General features: G+C 38.8%; 1 protein-coding gene across 1 annotated transcript in view; it reads right to left on the bottom strand.

Moving 5' to 3' along the window:
- Positions 1 to 13,789, bottom strand: part of LOC308185858 (ADAMTS-like protein 1) — a 203,742-nt gene that overhangs the window by 10,262 nt on the left and 179,691 nt on the right. The window contains exons 24-25 of the mRNA XM_080574482.1: positions 4,800 to 5,000; positions 2,519 to 2,699 (exon numbers count right to left, since the gene is read on the bottom strand). Coding sequence (XP_080430608.1) covers positions 2,519 to 2,699; positions 4,800 to 5,000 — 382 coding nt within the window. The remainder of the gene's footprint in view (positions 1 to 2,518; positions 2,700 to 4,799; positions 5,001 to 13,789) is intronic.

The raw sequence follows: 13,789 nt of genomic DNA, 5'->3' as shown, positions 1-13,789 counted from the left end.
CTGGGATGTATTCTTTTTTAGACCAATGGGTGGCAAAGGAGGAAAGTGTGTTCTGCAGGGAGAAAGCAGCAGAACAAGGGAAAGACCTTAGTGTAGTCAGAAGTCTTTCAAGCTGTCATGACTCCACTGTGTTTATCAGTAACAGAAAGCAAAGGATCACAGGGGCACTTAAACTGAGACAGTCTGTAAAAGGAGGCAGACCTCTGTCTGACCCCCTTCATGCCCACAAAGTCCAATGGGATGTGCTAACTTTACAAAAGACATTTCCACTCTGTGAAGGGAATTCAGCTTTACATCTGCAGCTGCATTTCTGCCTGTTTTGGCATTCAAGCAACACAGGAACTCAGATAACAAACAAAGAAACAAAACCTACTGCAAAGTAGCTGCTAAGTCTAGCTTCTTTGTCTGTTTTGCTGTTGGAATCAAGTCTTATGATGCCATGTGGAATACAAAAAACATATGACCCTGAAGTTCTTGGGTGATGAAACTCCTGTGTGTACAGAGCTGTGTACAGGATAGGCACCAAATTTACAACCAACACAGGCTGGAATTACCCAAGAAAACTCAGCCCATACAAGTGTATGAGATGAGATGGGCTATGTGTGAGGATGCTGAGAGAGCTTGCCCATGTCCCTTCAAGGCTGCTTGCTATCATTGTTGAAAGGTTATGGATACCGGGGAGGCCCCTGACAATTGGAGAAAGAGAAGCATTGCCACCATCTTCAAAAAAGGATGTAGGGATGACGTATAGGGAACTGGTCAGCCTTACTGGGGTGCCTGGGAAAATCCAGAAGCTAGTCCTTGTGGTTCGTGTTTCTGCGCAAAAGGAGAAGATGACTGTGAACAGTCAGCCCAGACTGATCAAAGGTAAGTCATGTCTGACATACCTGATTGAATTCTGTGATAAAATGACCAGATCTGACGACAAGGTGAGGGCCATGGAAACCATTTACTTGTCTCCATCAATAGTCTAATATCCAAGCTGCATTCTGGATGGGTTGACATGGCTTGCGTGAAAAATGGGTTTGACGATGAGGCTCATAGGGTGGTGATGAATTGTTTTTACTCTGCCTGAAGGCTGTTAACAAACAGGGTCTTATGGGGCTCAGCATTTGTCCCTGTTCATGTTCTTGTTGGCTCACTTCTACCAAGCTCCCCCTGATGGCAGCTGCACCCCTGGGCATACTGAGAGTTTCCCTCAAGTTTTGTGCCCTGCCTAGGTGAAGCCCTGAGCAGCCTGGCCTGAGCTCAGCCAGCCCATGGAAGCCTGTGATTCTACTTGGCCTTGATAGGCATTATTAATGAGTCATAAAGGGAAAAGCAGAAAAGGTAGACTTCTTAGGCAGAAAAGATAGGCTTATTGGACAAGTTTTCCTGTCATTCAAGATGTTTCTCCATCATCCAAAATGACAAGTACCAGTAAATGTCTGGAAGACACTTTTCAGCCTTGATGTACCGTATTTCTTGTGCTGTATTTTGATCAATTATGAAACAATGCTGAAAGCTGATATTCAAAAGCACTGATCTTCCGGGAAGCTTTGGCTCTGGGTTCAGATTTGAAATTTGCAGCTTAGACCTCTCTGTAACTTTGATTTACATATTATTATTATTATTATTATTATTAATCTTTTAAAAATCAGCCACCATATTGTTAATCACAAACAAAACTCAGAGAAAAACTGTACAGTGCTGGCCCTAAGACATGATGTCTTTTCAGAGTGAGTTGATGTAAGCTCTAGGGCAGGCATCTTTTCTAACTAGTCAGTTACTGGGACAGCTTTGTTTCCAAGGGTCCAGATTATTACTTCTGGGGCTTCCTTTCTTCTGCTCACTTTCCAGTCATTGCTATTGTATGTGGAGAGTACTGAATTTATGCTAATAAACCACAAAGATACTAGGTCAATGTTTTTTCTCTAACGAGGATCTGGTCTTGAAGGGTCTGAAAATCTGCTAGTACTTAATCGGAGGTAGGAAGACAAGTACATTGAGTTCTTTTACTTTACAGTTTCAACATACAGTAAGTACTGTCTGAAGGCCCCATTTAGGGTGAAATCTTTCCTTTCATGGAGTACAGCACTGTGCTCCCCCTCCCCATGTAACGTCAGCCCCCAGTGAGGTTTACGAGTTTAAAGAACTGGTGAGGCTTGAAATGGAAATGAAAATTCAGTTTTCTACCTCATTGTAAAAATGCTGACTATTCCCACTGTCAGGGAAGAATTCAAAAGTACCAAGAAGCTGTGACCTTTGCTAATAAAGAGTAAGAAGTAACTTTTCAATCCATTTCTAACATAACTACTGAAGGCGTAAACACTGTCTGTACCATTTACTGTCAACATTTTCCACAAATCTTACTACTAATTCCCAACTGTCAAAGTTAAGCACTCATAAATTCCCTTTTAGCCATGACTTTTCCCCAGACAGGCAGTGGCAAGGCTACAATGACATGCACTCCAGCACCAAAAACTTTTCAAGTACACTTTAAAAGCATATATGACGTAGTAACATGGTAAGGACAAACCGTGAAGGGCAGTCTCTCCTGTTGCATGCGATGGGCTGCAGGGCTGGCTCGGGCTTCTCTTTGCAGTGGGATATGTTGACTTCAGTCCCATCCAGTAAGCACCTGAGCTGGGGCAGCTGCACCCCTTTGTGGCCACAGGAAGCAGAACAAGCCATCAGCTTGTCCACTGACCACTGGTATTCTGCCAAAAAGCATGGGAGAGACACATTAACATTTAAAAACTGTCAGCGGGAGATCCTTAGAAAAGAGACTAATTCTTTTTTGTAACAATGTCCCTCCTTCCCCCCCCCCCCCTTTTTTTTTTAATTGTGCTCAGAAGCATCAGACATGGAAATTGAATGATGCTATAGCACAGTTCAGTGATGCCAAATGACAGGTATGTGGGGCATCACAAATCCCTGCATTTATACAAACTTAGCTGGGTAATTCATTGAGCCTATTTGTATGTTAGCTGTCTGTAAATTAGTCAGAAACTTCAGAAGGCCATTGGGAGAATGAGACCAGCAAGTACTATGGCGAGCATGTAAGCTCCTGGTATGCAGCTAAACATGACATTGCAGAAAGCCTCACAGCTGGTATGTGTGGTACACATATCTCTAATTTAAAAGATAAGCAAGTAGTATATGTGTGAAAATAACTACCTTCTCAAACACTTGTGAAAAAATACAAAAAAGGGAATTTTACAGTGACGAAGTATGGAGCATCCTTAAAAGTAATATAAGAATGATTTCATAGGATATTAAGCTCTTCAGATTTTTTTTCATTAAATGATATTTTTAGTTCCCAGTGATTTCTTCCTATTATATTCAGTCAGATTATTTTATTTTTATTTTTATTTTTATTTTTATTTTTATTTTTATTTTTATTTTTATTTTATTTTTATTTTTATTTTTATTATTTATTTATTTTTTTTGTGTCGGTTCCCGAAAAAGGTGTTAATCCTTCTGGCAATACATCCTTTATTCACTTTTCAGAAGGCTACCAATTCACTTTTTAAGGTCCCTAGATAGTTCATAAAGCTTGATCAGAGTTCTAGACCTTTGATAAATATCAAAGTAGTGTAGTCTGACTAACTCCCAAGAAGTCCCCTGGTTCGTTCACTCCAGTTGATTTTGTCAAGTGATTTCATACCATGAACATTTATTGCAATGCAATTCAGTGGATGCAATTACAGAGGTCAGTAAATATTTCATATTCTTCTTTGCAAATCTACTCTTAAAACATATTTTAAACCAAATTTTAAACTCAAAGAACAACATAGTGGTGGGAAACCATGGCATCTGCAAGGAAGACACAATTTGGCCTTGCCTTTCACTTTTGTGAGAGCTTTGAGACTGAGATAGAACTGAAGACACATGCTCAGCGTATTGCCAAGCATTAAAAAGACCCATCCTGTTTTCACTTGTCACATGAAGGACTTTCTGAATCTTCTGGAAAGCCATTAGACCCTCTCATTGAAAAGTTTGGATCACCCCAAAGTAGGAGAATGAAAGGAAAGAATGGGCTTATAATCTGTTTTAACATCTTAAAGGTACACTTTCAAATTCGGAGCTATGCATTCAAAAACACAGTGTACATACTCATTCTTAACCATTTATAATTGTGAAGGGGTATGATTTGGTGAAGGACATTTCTCACCATGTAGATTACAGAGATCATCCATCCTGAAGGTGAATGAAGGGGTCACAACACATTTTAAATTTTGTTGCAAAAATTAAGGAAAAGTTAAATTATTTTCCTCTCCGCCCCTGACAACTGTGGAAATGAAAGCTGCATATTCTGGTCCAACCCATCCACACTGCTCTGTTCAGTGACTTTGTCACCTTCAGTTTATTTCTAGGGTAAAAATAACAGTGACAGCAGTTTTATAAGCAAAGGGTTTTCAAGTAAGTAGAGACTGTGTAACACTGACTTGAGAAGATTAACAGTGGGTTTTCTAATTTTAAAGATTTTATCTGTGGCACCCCTGTCTCAAATTTCTAGTTGACACAGCAGCTATAAGTATAGCTTGAATTATCAAGGTGTGCTACATGCTCAGCAGGCCAGAAATATCAGATGTCATTTTGGGAAAGTGACACTACGAGTGAAACCTAAGACATTGCAAGTTATTTGCTAGGCCTGCAAATCTATATCTATGGAGGTAAAACATCAAAACACCTACTTCCTGCTGTGCTTCATAGCCCTGGATTAAGAGACAAGAAATACAGGATAAGAAAGGCAACGCATGGAAGTCAATGCCAAGAAGCTTCATGGGGGAGAAGGACTGAAACCAGAGAGTTACCTTGAATTGTCAGGGAAGTATTTTGTATCAGTGAGCCAGCCTCATTCTGAGCAAGACAGCTGAATTCACCTTCAGGAGCATCACTAATGTTGAATATCTGAAGAACTCGTCCTGCTGCCAGGAGGTGATGCCTCAGACCGAGAGGCTTGCCGGAGTAAAGCCAGGTGATGTTTGGGGTTGGATGGCCATCCACAGCACAACCTAAAAAATAAGGACATGAAATAAACCTGCTGAGTATTGAACTTGTTGTAAAATTACATGCCCTGAAGTGGGCAAAAATTAAAGGAAAAAATCACTTCCATTCATTTTTTTCCTAATTTTCTCATAATGATAAATACAAACATTGTAGTAGTGAGTACCTTCTCATCAGCTGAAAGAAAAAACAAAACAAAAAAACAACACCTCTAAAAAGCCAGTTAATCAGCCATATGAAAATCTCAGATCAGTTCAGAAATATTTATATCAGGCATTCTAAGGTTCCCATTAATTTAAATCATTCTCATTTCAGTATTCAGGAAAGTGGCAGAGTGAAGTTACACACCTAGCATAAGCTCAAGAAACATTTTTCAGCAAGCAGTACAAACAGAACTTGCCCTCCAACTCCTCTATTTTAGCCACAGGACCACCTTTCTCTCATTTTTTTTTTCTTTTTTTTTTTTGTTTTAATTTTAATGTATTAAACATTAGAAGTTTTATTTACACAAAAGTTATCACAAATTTTTCATTGCATAAAAAAATGTTGAAAAAACAAAGATAGAACTGAGCTTTTAGAGGTTGTTTATCTCAGTGATGAGCAATTCGTCAATCCAAGCCAACCAAACCTAGCAACTGAAGAAAACTGGCGAATCTGTAGCATCATTTGGGAGTGCCTACTTATCATCAGATCAACTAATGAGGTTTAGGTTCACGGTGAATTCTTTGCCTTTTGAGCTAATGGAGGGGGTGTATCTGTATGTTATTGTTTCCTGTAGTCCTCCTACCACCTGTACACTTTGCTGGCTTCACTGATGAACTGTACACAGCAGAAATTTTGTGAGACTTGATAATCGATGGAAAGATAGATGAGTATCAATGGACAGATAGATAAGTTACCTTGCATATTTCCTGGGGGAAAAAGAAAGAACTGGACAATTGCCATGATGCAAACCATCCACATCGACTTCAGGGATGGGGAATCAGAAAAGCCATGCTGAAGGGAACCTGTACATTATTTGGACTGCTTGTGAATTAGGCTGGTCCTGAAGCTCCAGCATCTCTCTGATACATAAAAGGTCTGGCTACGTTTCTAGGGGTGCAGTCTACACTGGTTGTTAGCTTGTACAGCAGCTTTATGCTGTTCTGTTTAAATTAACACTTACGTATAATGAATCACTTTTGTCCTTTTGTCTCTGCAGTGAGGACCCTTTCTAACCTTGTTTTGACTTTAGTCACTTCCCTAAAGTAACACTAGGAATTGGGCTGCTGTATTCTTTACTTATCTGCCTTTTGCCACTAATCATACCTCCAATTACACTAACTCTGTAGCAGAATATGCTGCCTTGCACATGAGAATCAAAGTTTGCTTGCTCATACAAACAAGAAGAATTCATTCAAGGTGGAAAAAGCCAGTGGTGACTGACCCATGGCATGTCACAGACAATTACATGCCGAGAGGCAGATCCAGGGACTGGGAAGGGGGTCTTCACAGCACCTACATCTACTTCTCAGGCTGTTTGCCACTCAGGAGGATGAACAGTAGGCCTCTCACCAGTACGCTAGCCACATGTGGCTTGACTCTGTTCCTCATGCCCTGCCTGCATCCTCTGTGAGGCAAGGCGTTGGTTAGACAAGACTTCCCTTTAGGGCTGGTTCACTCTTTATGAAATACATATTAGTGAGTGCAAGGACTCCCCAGCAGAAGACCCATAGGGTACACAATAGCCTGTGCAGTTGCAATGGTAACGTTTCACTGGCAAAGGTCTAGGTAATACAGCTAAATCTCAAAAGAAGAAAAAAATAAAGAAAAAGAGTTGAAAAAGGGAGAATGAGAGATTGCTCATTGCTCACAGAGGTCACTTCTCTTCCTGTGTTCCCCTTTTATTTATAAGGGTAAAGAGTCTTTGTTATTTCTTTTAATTTCCTTGGCAAAGTCTAATGTAGTTTTATCCTTGGCAGCTCTCTTTCTAACATTACATTTCCACTGCATTTGCTTCATTTTACCTTACGCCTTTTGTCCTTTCTAAGTACTGATGTTTTTTCCTTCTCTTGTTCTGAGAAACAGCTCTACCATTTTCCAGGAGATACTAATTCTCCACTAAATAAGAGATGTGAAAGGTATCAGCCTAAATGGTTTAAGGTTGTGTAAGTTAAAAGCAATAGAAAACAAAGGAATACTCAGGAAATGGACAAACTTAACAGTAAGTGGCCATATTATTTTTCCCTACAGAATACTGCTTGACTTGTAAGATAATTGAAGGGGTTTTCACAGGTCAGCATATAGCCATGACAACTGACAAAGACATGCTGTGAATTCAGTTTTACTGTTGGCATTTGCAAATGGTTTGAGCAGGATAAATGAAGAAAGCAGAAAGGTCAGTTTGACATTAAATGCAGAGGACCTGAAATCGATTTCAGTGTGCAACTAGTTCTAGTTCATGCCTGTTTTTCTTTTAAAAATTTTATTGCCAAGCAGACCCATATAGTCTTCCTGTTACTATTTCACTGATCTCGTATACTATTTCTTCTTTCAAAATGTGTAAATAAAATACTAGCTAAAGGATCAGCCAGTAATCAGTAATATGGGGGGAAAAAAAAAAATTCTGTTCCCTTGGTATGCTTTACCAGTGAGTAATTATTACATTTTTTCACATTTAACAATAAAACTTTACTAACACCTAAGAGACTCGTATGTAATGGATACTCCTTATTGGTCTATGCAGAACAAGAATCACGCACATTTCACAAGTGACATTTTCTATGTTTCCCACATTTATGGACGCATAAACTATGGGATAATGTTTTATGCATATTAAGTGAGAAACAGAGTACAATAAAAAAAAATCTTCCATTAATACCCATTTCTAATCTCCCAGGAAAAATTTAAATGCAATTTAATGCAGATTAACAACACATATTCTCTACTTCCTTCCATTCCTGTGGACACTGATGGCTTTATCCTTCCAAAGCTCAACATCTGTCCCTATAATGCAACAAACAGCTTGAGAAGGAAAAACTGGCTGTACTTCCAAACAGCCCAGCTATTGCAGAGTGTTAGTATGTCAAGACACCTAGGGAGATGGGGAGGAGAATTTTTTTTGGGACTAGTTCTGAGCGGCAGAAGTTGTGGCATGAGAGGGACCTTCTTCAGTTCTTACCTAGAGAAAGAAAATATTGCCTTCAGCCTCCCTTTCAAAGCCCGCCACAGCTCTGAACTCATTCAAAGCCAGAATGAGTCACAGATGTGCAAAAGCTGGACAAACAAACAAAAACCTAATACCAATTGCATCTTTTAGTAGGAATGATGTTAATATTTCAAGGATAACGAGGGGGTATTTGGAAAAGGAAGATCAATGTTTCACAACAATTCTAATAATTTCTTGAGAGGAAAGAGCAAATGTACAGTGCAGATGAAATTCAAGTCCCCGTTATATATTTGTGACATTCACTGTATGACTGTAGCCATAGAAAGACTCTGGGCTACTGCACAAAGAACAAAATATGTAGCATGTATACTCCCATTGCTCACCCGCAGACTTGAATGACAAAGAAATGTGAACGCTATTGACTCTAGACTCTAGACCCTATTCCTTTTAGCAGGTTGCTAACTTAAGTCCACAGAACTGCATGGAAAGCAATGGCAAAAATGTCAAACAAGTTATGCACTAACCTAAACACAGTTTGTAATAGAAGGAAAAAATAGAGAACTGTGTTTCAAAACGATAGCTATTCTTAAAACATAGATTGTTGTCATGCATTTGCATTTGTCTGACAAATAGTTCTCTCTTTTAATTAGAGAAAAAGAGGGAAATTTAATTCCCTCCTGTATCTAACATGAAAGGAAAAATTTGATGGGAGGTATTGGAAAAGGTTCTTCATGGAGAGGGTGATTGGGCACTGGAACATATTTCACAGGGAAATGGTCATGGCACCGAGTCTGCCAGAGTTCAAGATGTGTTTGGACAACGCTCTCATACATATGGTTTAATTTTTAGGTAGTCCTGTGTGGAGCCAGGAGTTGGACTCAATAATCCTTGTAGGTCCCTTTCAACTTGCGATATTGCATGATTCTATGAAATTTTAAGCAAATGCAGGTAAGGTAAGATCATGTCTGAAAGTCTTACAATCCCTAAGCAAAGTCTGTTTGCTGAAGTGGAAAAAATAAGAGACAAGCCTTTACAGTTCTTCTTAAACAGTGAAGATTTGTTCATATAGTAAGCAGAAAGTGTAAATTTAAACTGACATTGTTAATTCAGGTTGTTATGAAAATTGTTATGAAATATACTTCTCAGTGCTTTCATACAGTATATAAAATAAAACTCACAAAGGGTAATGCAATCCTGGAAATCCCCAGAAGAAAGGATCAATGTTAATATAAGTATAACCTTTGTTTTTAATAACTTAAAGAAATCCAAATGAACATGAGTTTATGCTAGACAAGGAAAGGCATGTATTTAGGAATTCTCGAAATATGCCAATTCAACCGATGACAGTAGCATCAAAAAAAAATAAGGTATTTGGTACTTTAAATAACTATTTAAGGCTCCAAAGAGCAGTTGAAACTTACTATATTCTTACTATATTAAATATATAACATGGCTTTTAAACTGTTTTCAAAACACCTAAACTAGTTACCAAATGCCACCCATGTTGATGTTATTTGATATCATTTACATAGCATTTTAAATTTACACCATATTCAACAAAACCTGAGTTAGGCCCGTTCCCTGCCTCAGAGAAGTTGTAAAAATGTTCCCAAATATACATGGGCCACATGGTGGGCCCAATAAAAAAGCAAGGGAGTTTTCAAACTTTAGTAAAAAAGCTTGTTTTCTAATAAGAACTCTGAAAATCGGAATCCTACACACTGATAATCTTGTACGACTAAGGATTGGGATGAAAATAATCAGGAATGGTGAAAATAAATAGAAATGATGAAAACAGTTCCTACAAGAATGGACACAATGCTGAAGTGGCCTCCTTAGATAACTTTGATGGGCTTGTTCAGTGCATGGCAAAGACAGAAATGAATATACTTCAGAATAGCATTCTGCTCCACTGATGCTACTACTCCAGGTTAACTGCACAAACATATTTGTGGAGGAAAAACAGCACTCAAAACAGTCAGGTGGAGCATGCACTGAGCAGCAGTGCAGCACTAGGAGTCTGACAAGGAGACAGAGCAAGAACTAGCACAAAACATGATTAGCAGTCCAAGCTGTGAAGGCCAGTGCTGCTATAGAAACCTTTCTGTATTTATTAAGCTGATATAAACTTGCTGCATCCTCAGACTTCAGCAACTCAGGAAACTTCTGTGGTGCAAGGAAAATAACAAACACAGAGCAGAGGAGGTGGGGGACAGATAGCTGCAGGGCAGCCAGGGCTGCTTGCTCCAGAGGGGACTGTAACTTCTGTCTGATTAACAAAGTGCTTTAGCAGTTCAGGGGAGGTCTTGAGAACCAACGTGGAGGCAGAGGGTGTTTCAGAATTGAGAATGGATAAGCCCTTTAGTCAACAGGTCAGGAATCCCATGGTGTTTGAAACTCCCTTAACACTTATTCTAGGGCAAAGCTTAAGTTGTGTAAAAGGCACAACAATGTTTTATGTGAAGGAGCTGGCAGACTGACAGGTCAGACTGGGACACCTGTGGCGAGTCTCGTCGCCCTAGTTCTCACCAGAATATGCCTTGGTGGATATTTTAGAACAGAATCTAGGCCACTGCTCCTGGAAAAGTCATGAGTTCAAGGGCTGCAGCTTTTGCCACAAAACCAGAACTATACAGATATTGCCCCTGAAGCCAGCGATATTATTTTATGTGACAGCATTTTTGACCACTGCTGGATCAGTGGTTGTCATACTGGCTCATTCATGGTGCCACACTGAAGCAGCAGGTTGTCTTGAGGACATTGCTCTTTTAACTCTGCTTTCAGAGCTCTGCAGCAGCAGGACCAGAGCCTGACTGACTGAAGAACAAACACTATATCAGCATGGTCAAAGTGTTTGACCAGGCAAATGTGCTTTACATACCATACACACTGTGAACTGTACGCAGTAGTCATGTTCAAATGAAAATCCACGCTTTTCATCAAAAGGCTAGTAGCGTAGCCTGATGCAGAAGGAAGATACTGCAATGCTATTTGAACATTACGTAACTTTTAGAATGGAAAAGAATGTGACAGTGTCCGACTGGGGAACTAGAAATGATTATAATGGCACACTTTTGATACTCATTTTAAATCTTATCCTCACAGAGATGTAACTTACATGGGAATTCTCGAAGTGTGATGAGGCAGTGTTTCCTTGGAGACAAAGATGGAAGGGGATGGGAAACAAAATTAACTGGACAGATTATCTCATGGATGCACCTGGTGCTTTATCCTCAACACAGTAGAAATATTATTAGCGTAATATAAAGTTTTCCCCAAAAACATTCTTTAGCATTAGAACTACTTTTCTAACGTGATGTCCAATTTATTACAGAGTGAGAGGAGATGGGAAAAATGATGTTGTAGCAAAGTAACTTCATAGATAGTCATGATTTTATCTGACTCTTACTGCACAATTTCTGCAGCTGCCTCATTTCTTAGGGGAGCACAAACACTGCTTTAATCATAATTACTCATGAGTTATATATTTACTGACATTTTGTACATATTGTCAATTACTTAGTACTTCTACATCCCATTTCCAACTGTAGCACTAATTCACAGAACCTAGGAAAATTTAGAAGAGGCTTATGGTAGGGAGAGGAAGGGGAAAAGGGAACAAAGGAAAATTTCTTATGTTTCAAACAGATGTTCTTCCTTGAGTATACCATGAAACATGACTAGAGCATGCTGGTGGGTTCAGTCATGTTCATCAGGTTCATTTATTGCTTTTCATACTGATTTTAAATAAATAACAGTCTTATGTTTACAAATGTTCTGGCTCAAGAGCAATAGACATAGCAACAAATTGCAGCACTAACTTTTTTCTGTTCTGCTTAGAAAGTTTGGTGGTAATCATGGTATTAGTTTGAACTGCTTCTCCTCCTAAAGTAGCCAGCTGCATAGCACTTGACTCACAACAAAGCACCCCAGAACATATTAAAAAGTTTTAGGTCAATTCTTCTGTTCAGTGCCACACCTAGAGGACTCTCAAATATGCAGAGAGGCAAATACTAGCCACAGGTTTGAACGGGTCCTCTAGACTGAAAACCCTCCTGAACTTCAGGGTTTGGTTCCAATGCAGTTGCCCCTTTCAGAGTAAGTCATTTATTCACACAAAAAATATGGCCATTGAAGGCAAGGTGGCTACAAAAATGCTTTCACACTCTGCTTTCTGAGGCCTCTTCTGGACATTTAAGTGGCTCTGCTGGAAAATAAGGGGAGTATACTATAGCTGGTAAAAGGAAAATGAGAGGGAAATACTGCTGCTGATAACTGGAATCCTTTGTATCTTTTAAGCAAAAGGTTATTGTTGCTTTGCTTGAAGAATAGCTTCACTATTAAGTAGTGTAGCTGTTTGCAGGACAGGAACTTGTAGTCCAGCCATTTTCTGTATTTTCAAACAGCAGAGAAATTGGCAGCTAAGCTGCTCTAACTCTCTCGTCACTGGGGATAACATAAAAACAGAAAGAAACCTGCTTTCCAGGACTGTATTTTCAGGACTGGCAGTTAGTAAAACTGTGTTCTGATTTGTGAAGTGAGCAAACTTGATATGGAACAACAATATTACTTTTTCTTTTTCCAGTTGACTGTACTTTTCTGGTCATAAAACTTTGATGATACACTTTATCATCTAACTTTACAGTTATTTTTAGTATTTCCTACCTGTATGGATTTATTTATTTATTAAGCTATTTATTAATACATAGAGGCAGATGTAAGCGTAGCCTGGAAAGATGAAAATTCAGAGTCCTAAGCTGGGGATGACAACATGGAAAATATGATAATTACACAGTCGCAATACTGGAAGAGCTGACTGGATCAGTATCTTTCCATGTCTTTGTCCTCATAATGTCTCTGTGACGTAGGGAAATGGTGTTTATCCTATTTAGAGGTGCAAAAGCACAGCTCAGATTCCAATGAGACTAGAGTAGGCAATAAAAGGGGATGAAAACCATTTTTCAAATAAATGCCCTGACTTTTTCTAATAGGGTCAGTCACGTCTCCAGATTCATTAGAATAGCCATAGTGCTCCAGGACTTGCACCAGCTTCATTTAATCCAAAGCATAAAACCAGAATAAAGGCCAAGAATTTACATAATGATGGTATCTTCCTTTTTGATTTAAAAAATAAAAAAGCTGTTATCTATCTATCTATATATATTTGGTCAAAATGTGAACATCTCATCAATGTATAGTAAGCCTTAAAAGTATGCATTGCAGGTATACATAACAGATAGCCTAGCTTCCATTACTACAATATCTAATATTTCTGGGTTGCCTTTTTTTTTTTGTTTTTAGAGACATTACTTAAGCCCTGCACTGTGCCAAGTTAGATGTACTTTTCGTTTCACGTCCTAGCTTTTTTACATATTTATGCTTCTCTTTCTTTCTAAATTCATGAGCTTGTCTTGCATTCTGAAATAAAGGTGCATCTTTTCCTGTGGATGCCTCATAAATACAGACAAAAACCTGTATTTAACTATATATAGGGTACAATGCAAAATCCCTCCTTCAATTTCCTCAGTTGCAAACTATATTTTCAAATGTCCTCACATTTGATAAAAATTTCTGCTGATATTTATCAACATGTGGGGCATTAACCTGAAGCTTTGGGGAATGATTTATCAAATGTGTTCACAGCCATTT

This window comes from Anser brachyrhynchus, assembly GCF_964034855.1.
Source record: "Anser brachyrhynchus genome assembly, chromosome: Z".
NCBI lineage: Eukaryota > Metazoa > Chordata > Aves > Anseriformes > Anatidae > Anser > Anser brachyrhynchus.
The sequence above is the reverse complement of the archived record's forward strand: the minus strand, read 5'-3'. Positions and strand labels throughout refer to the sequence as shown.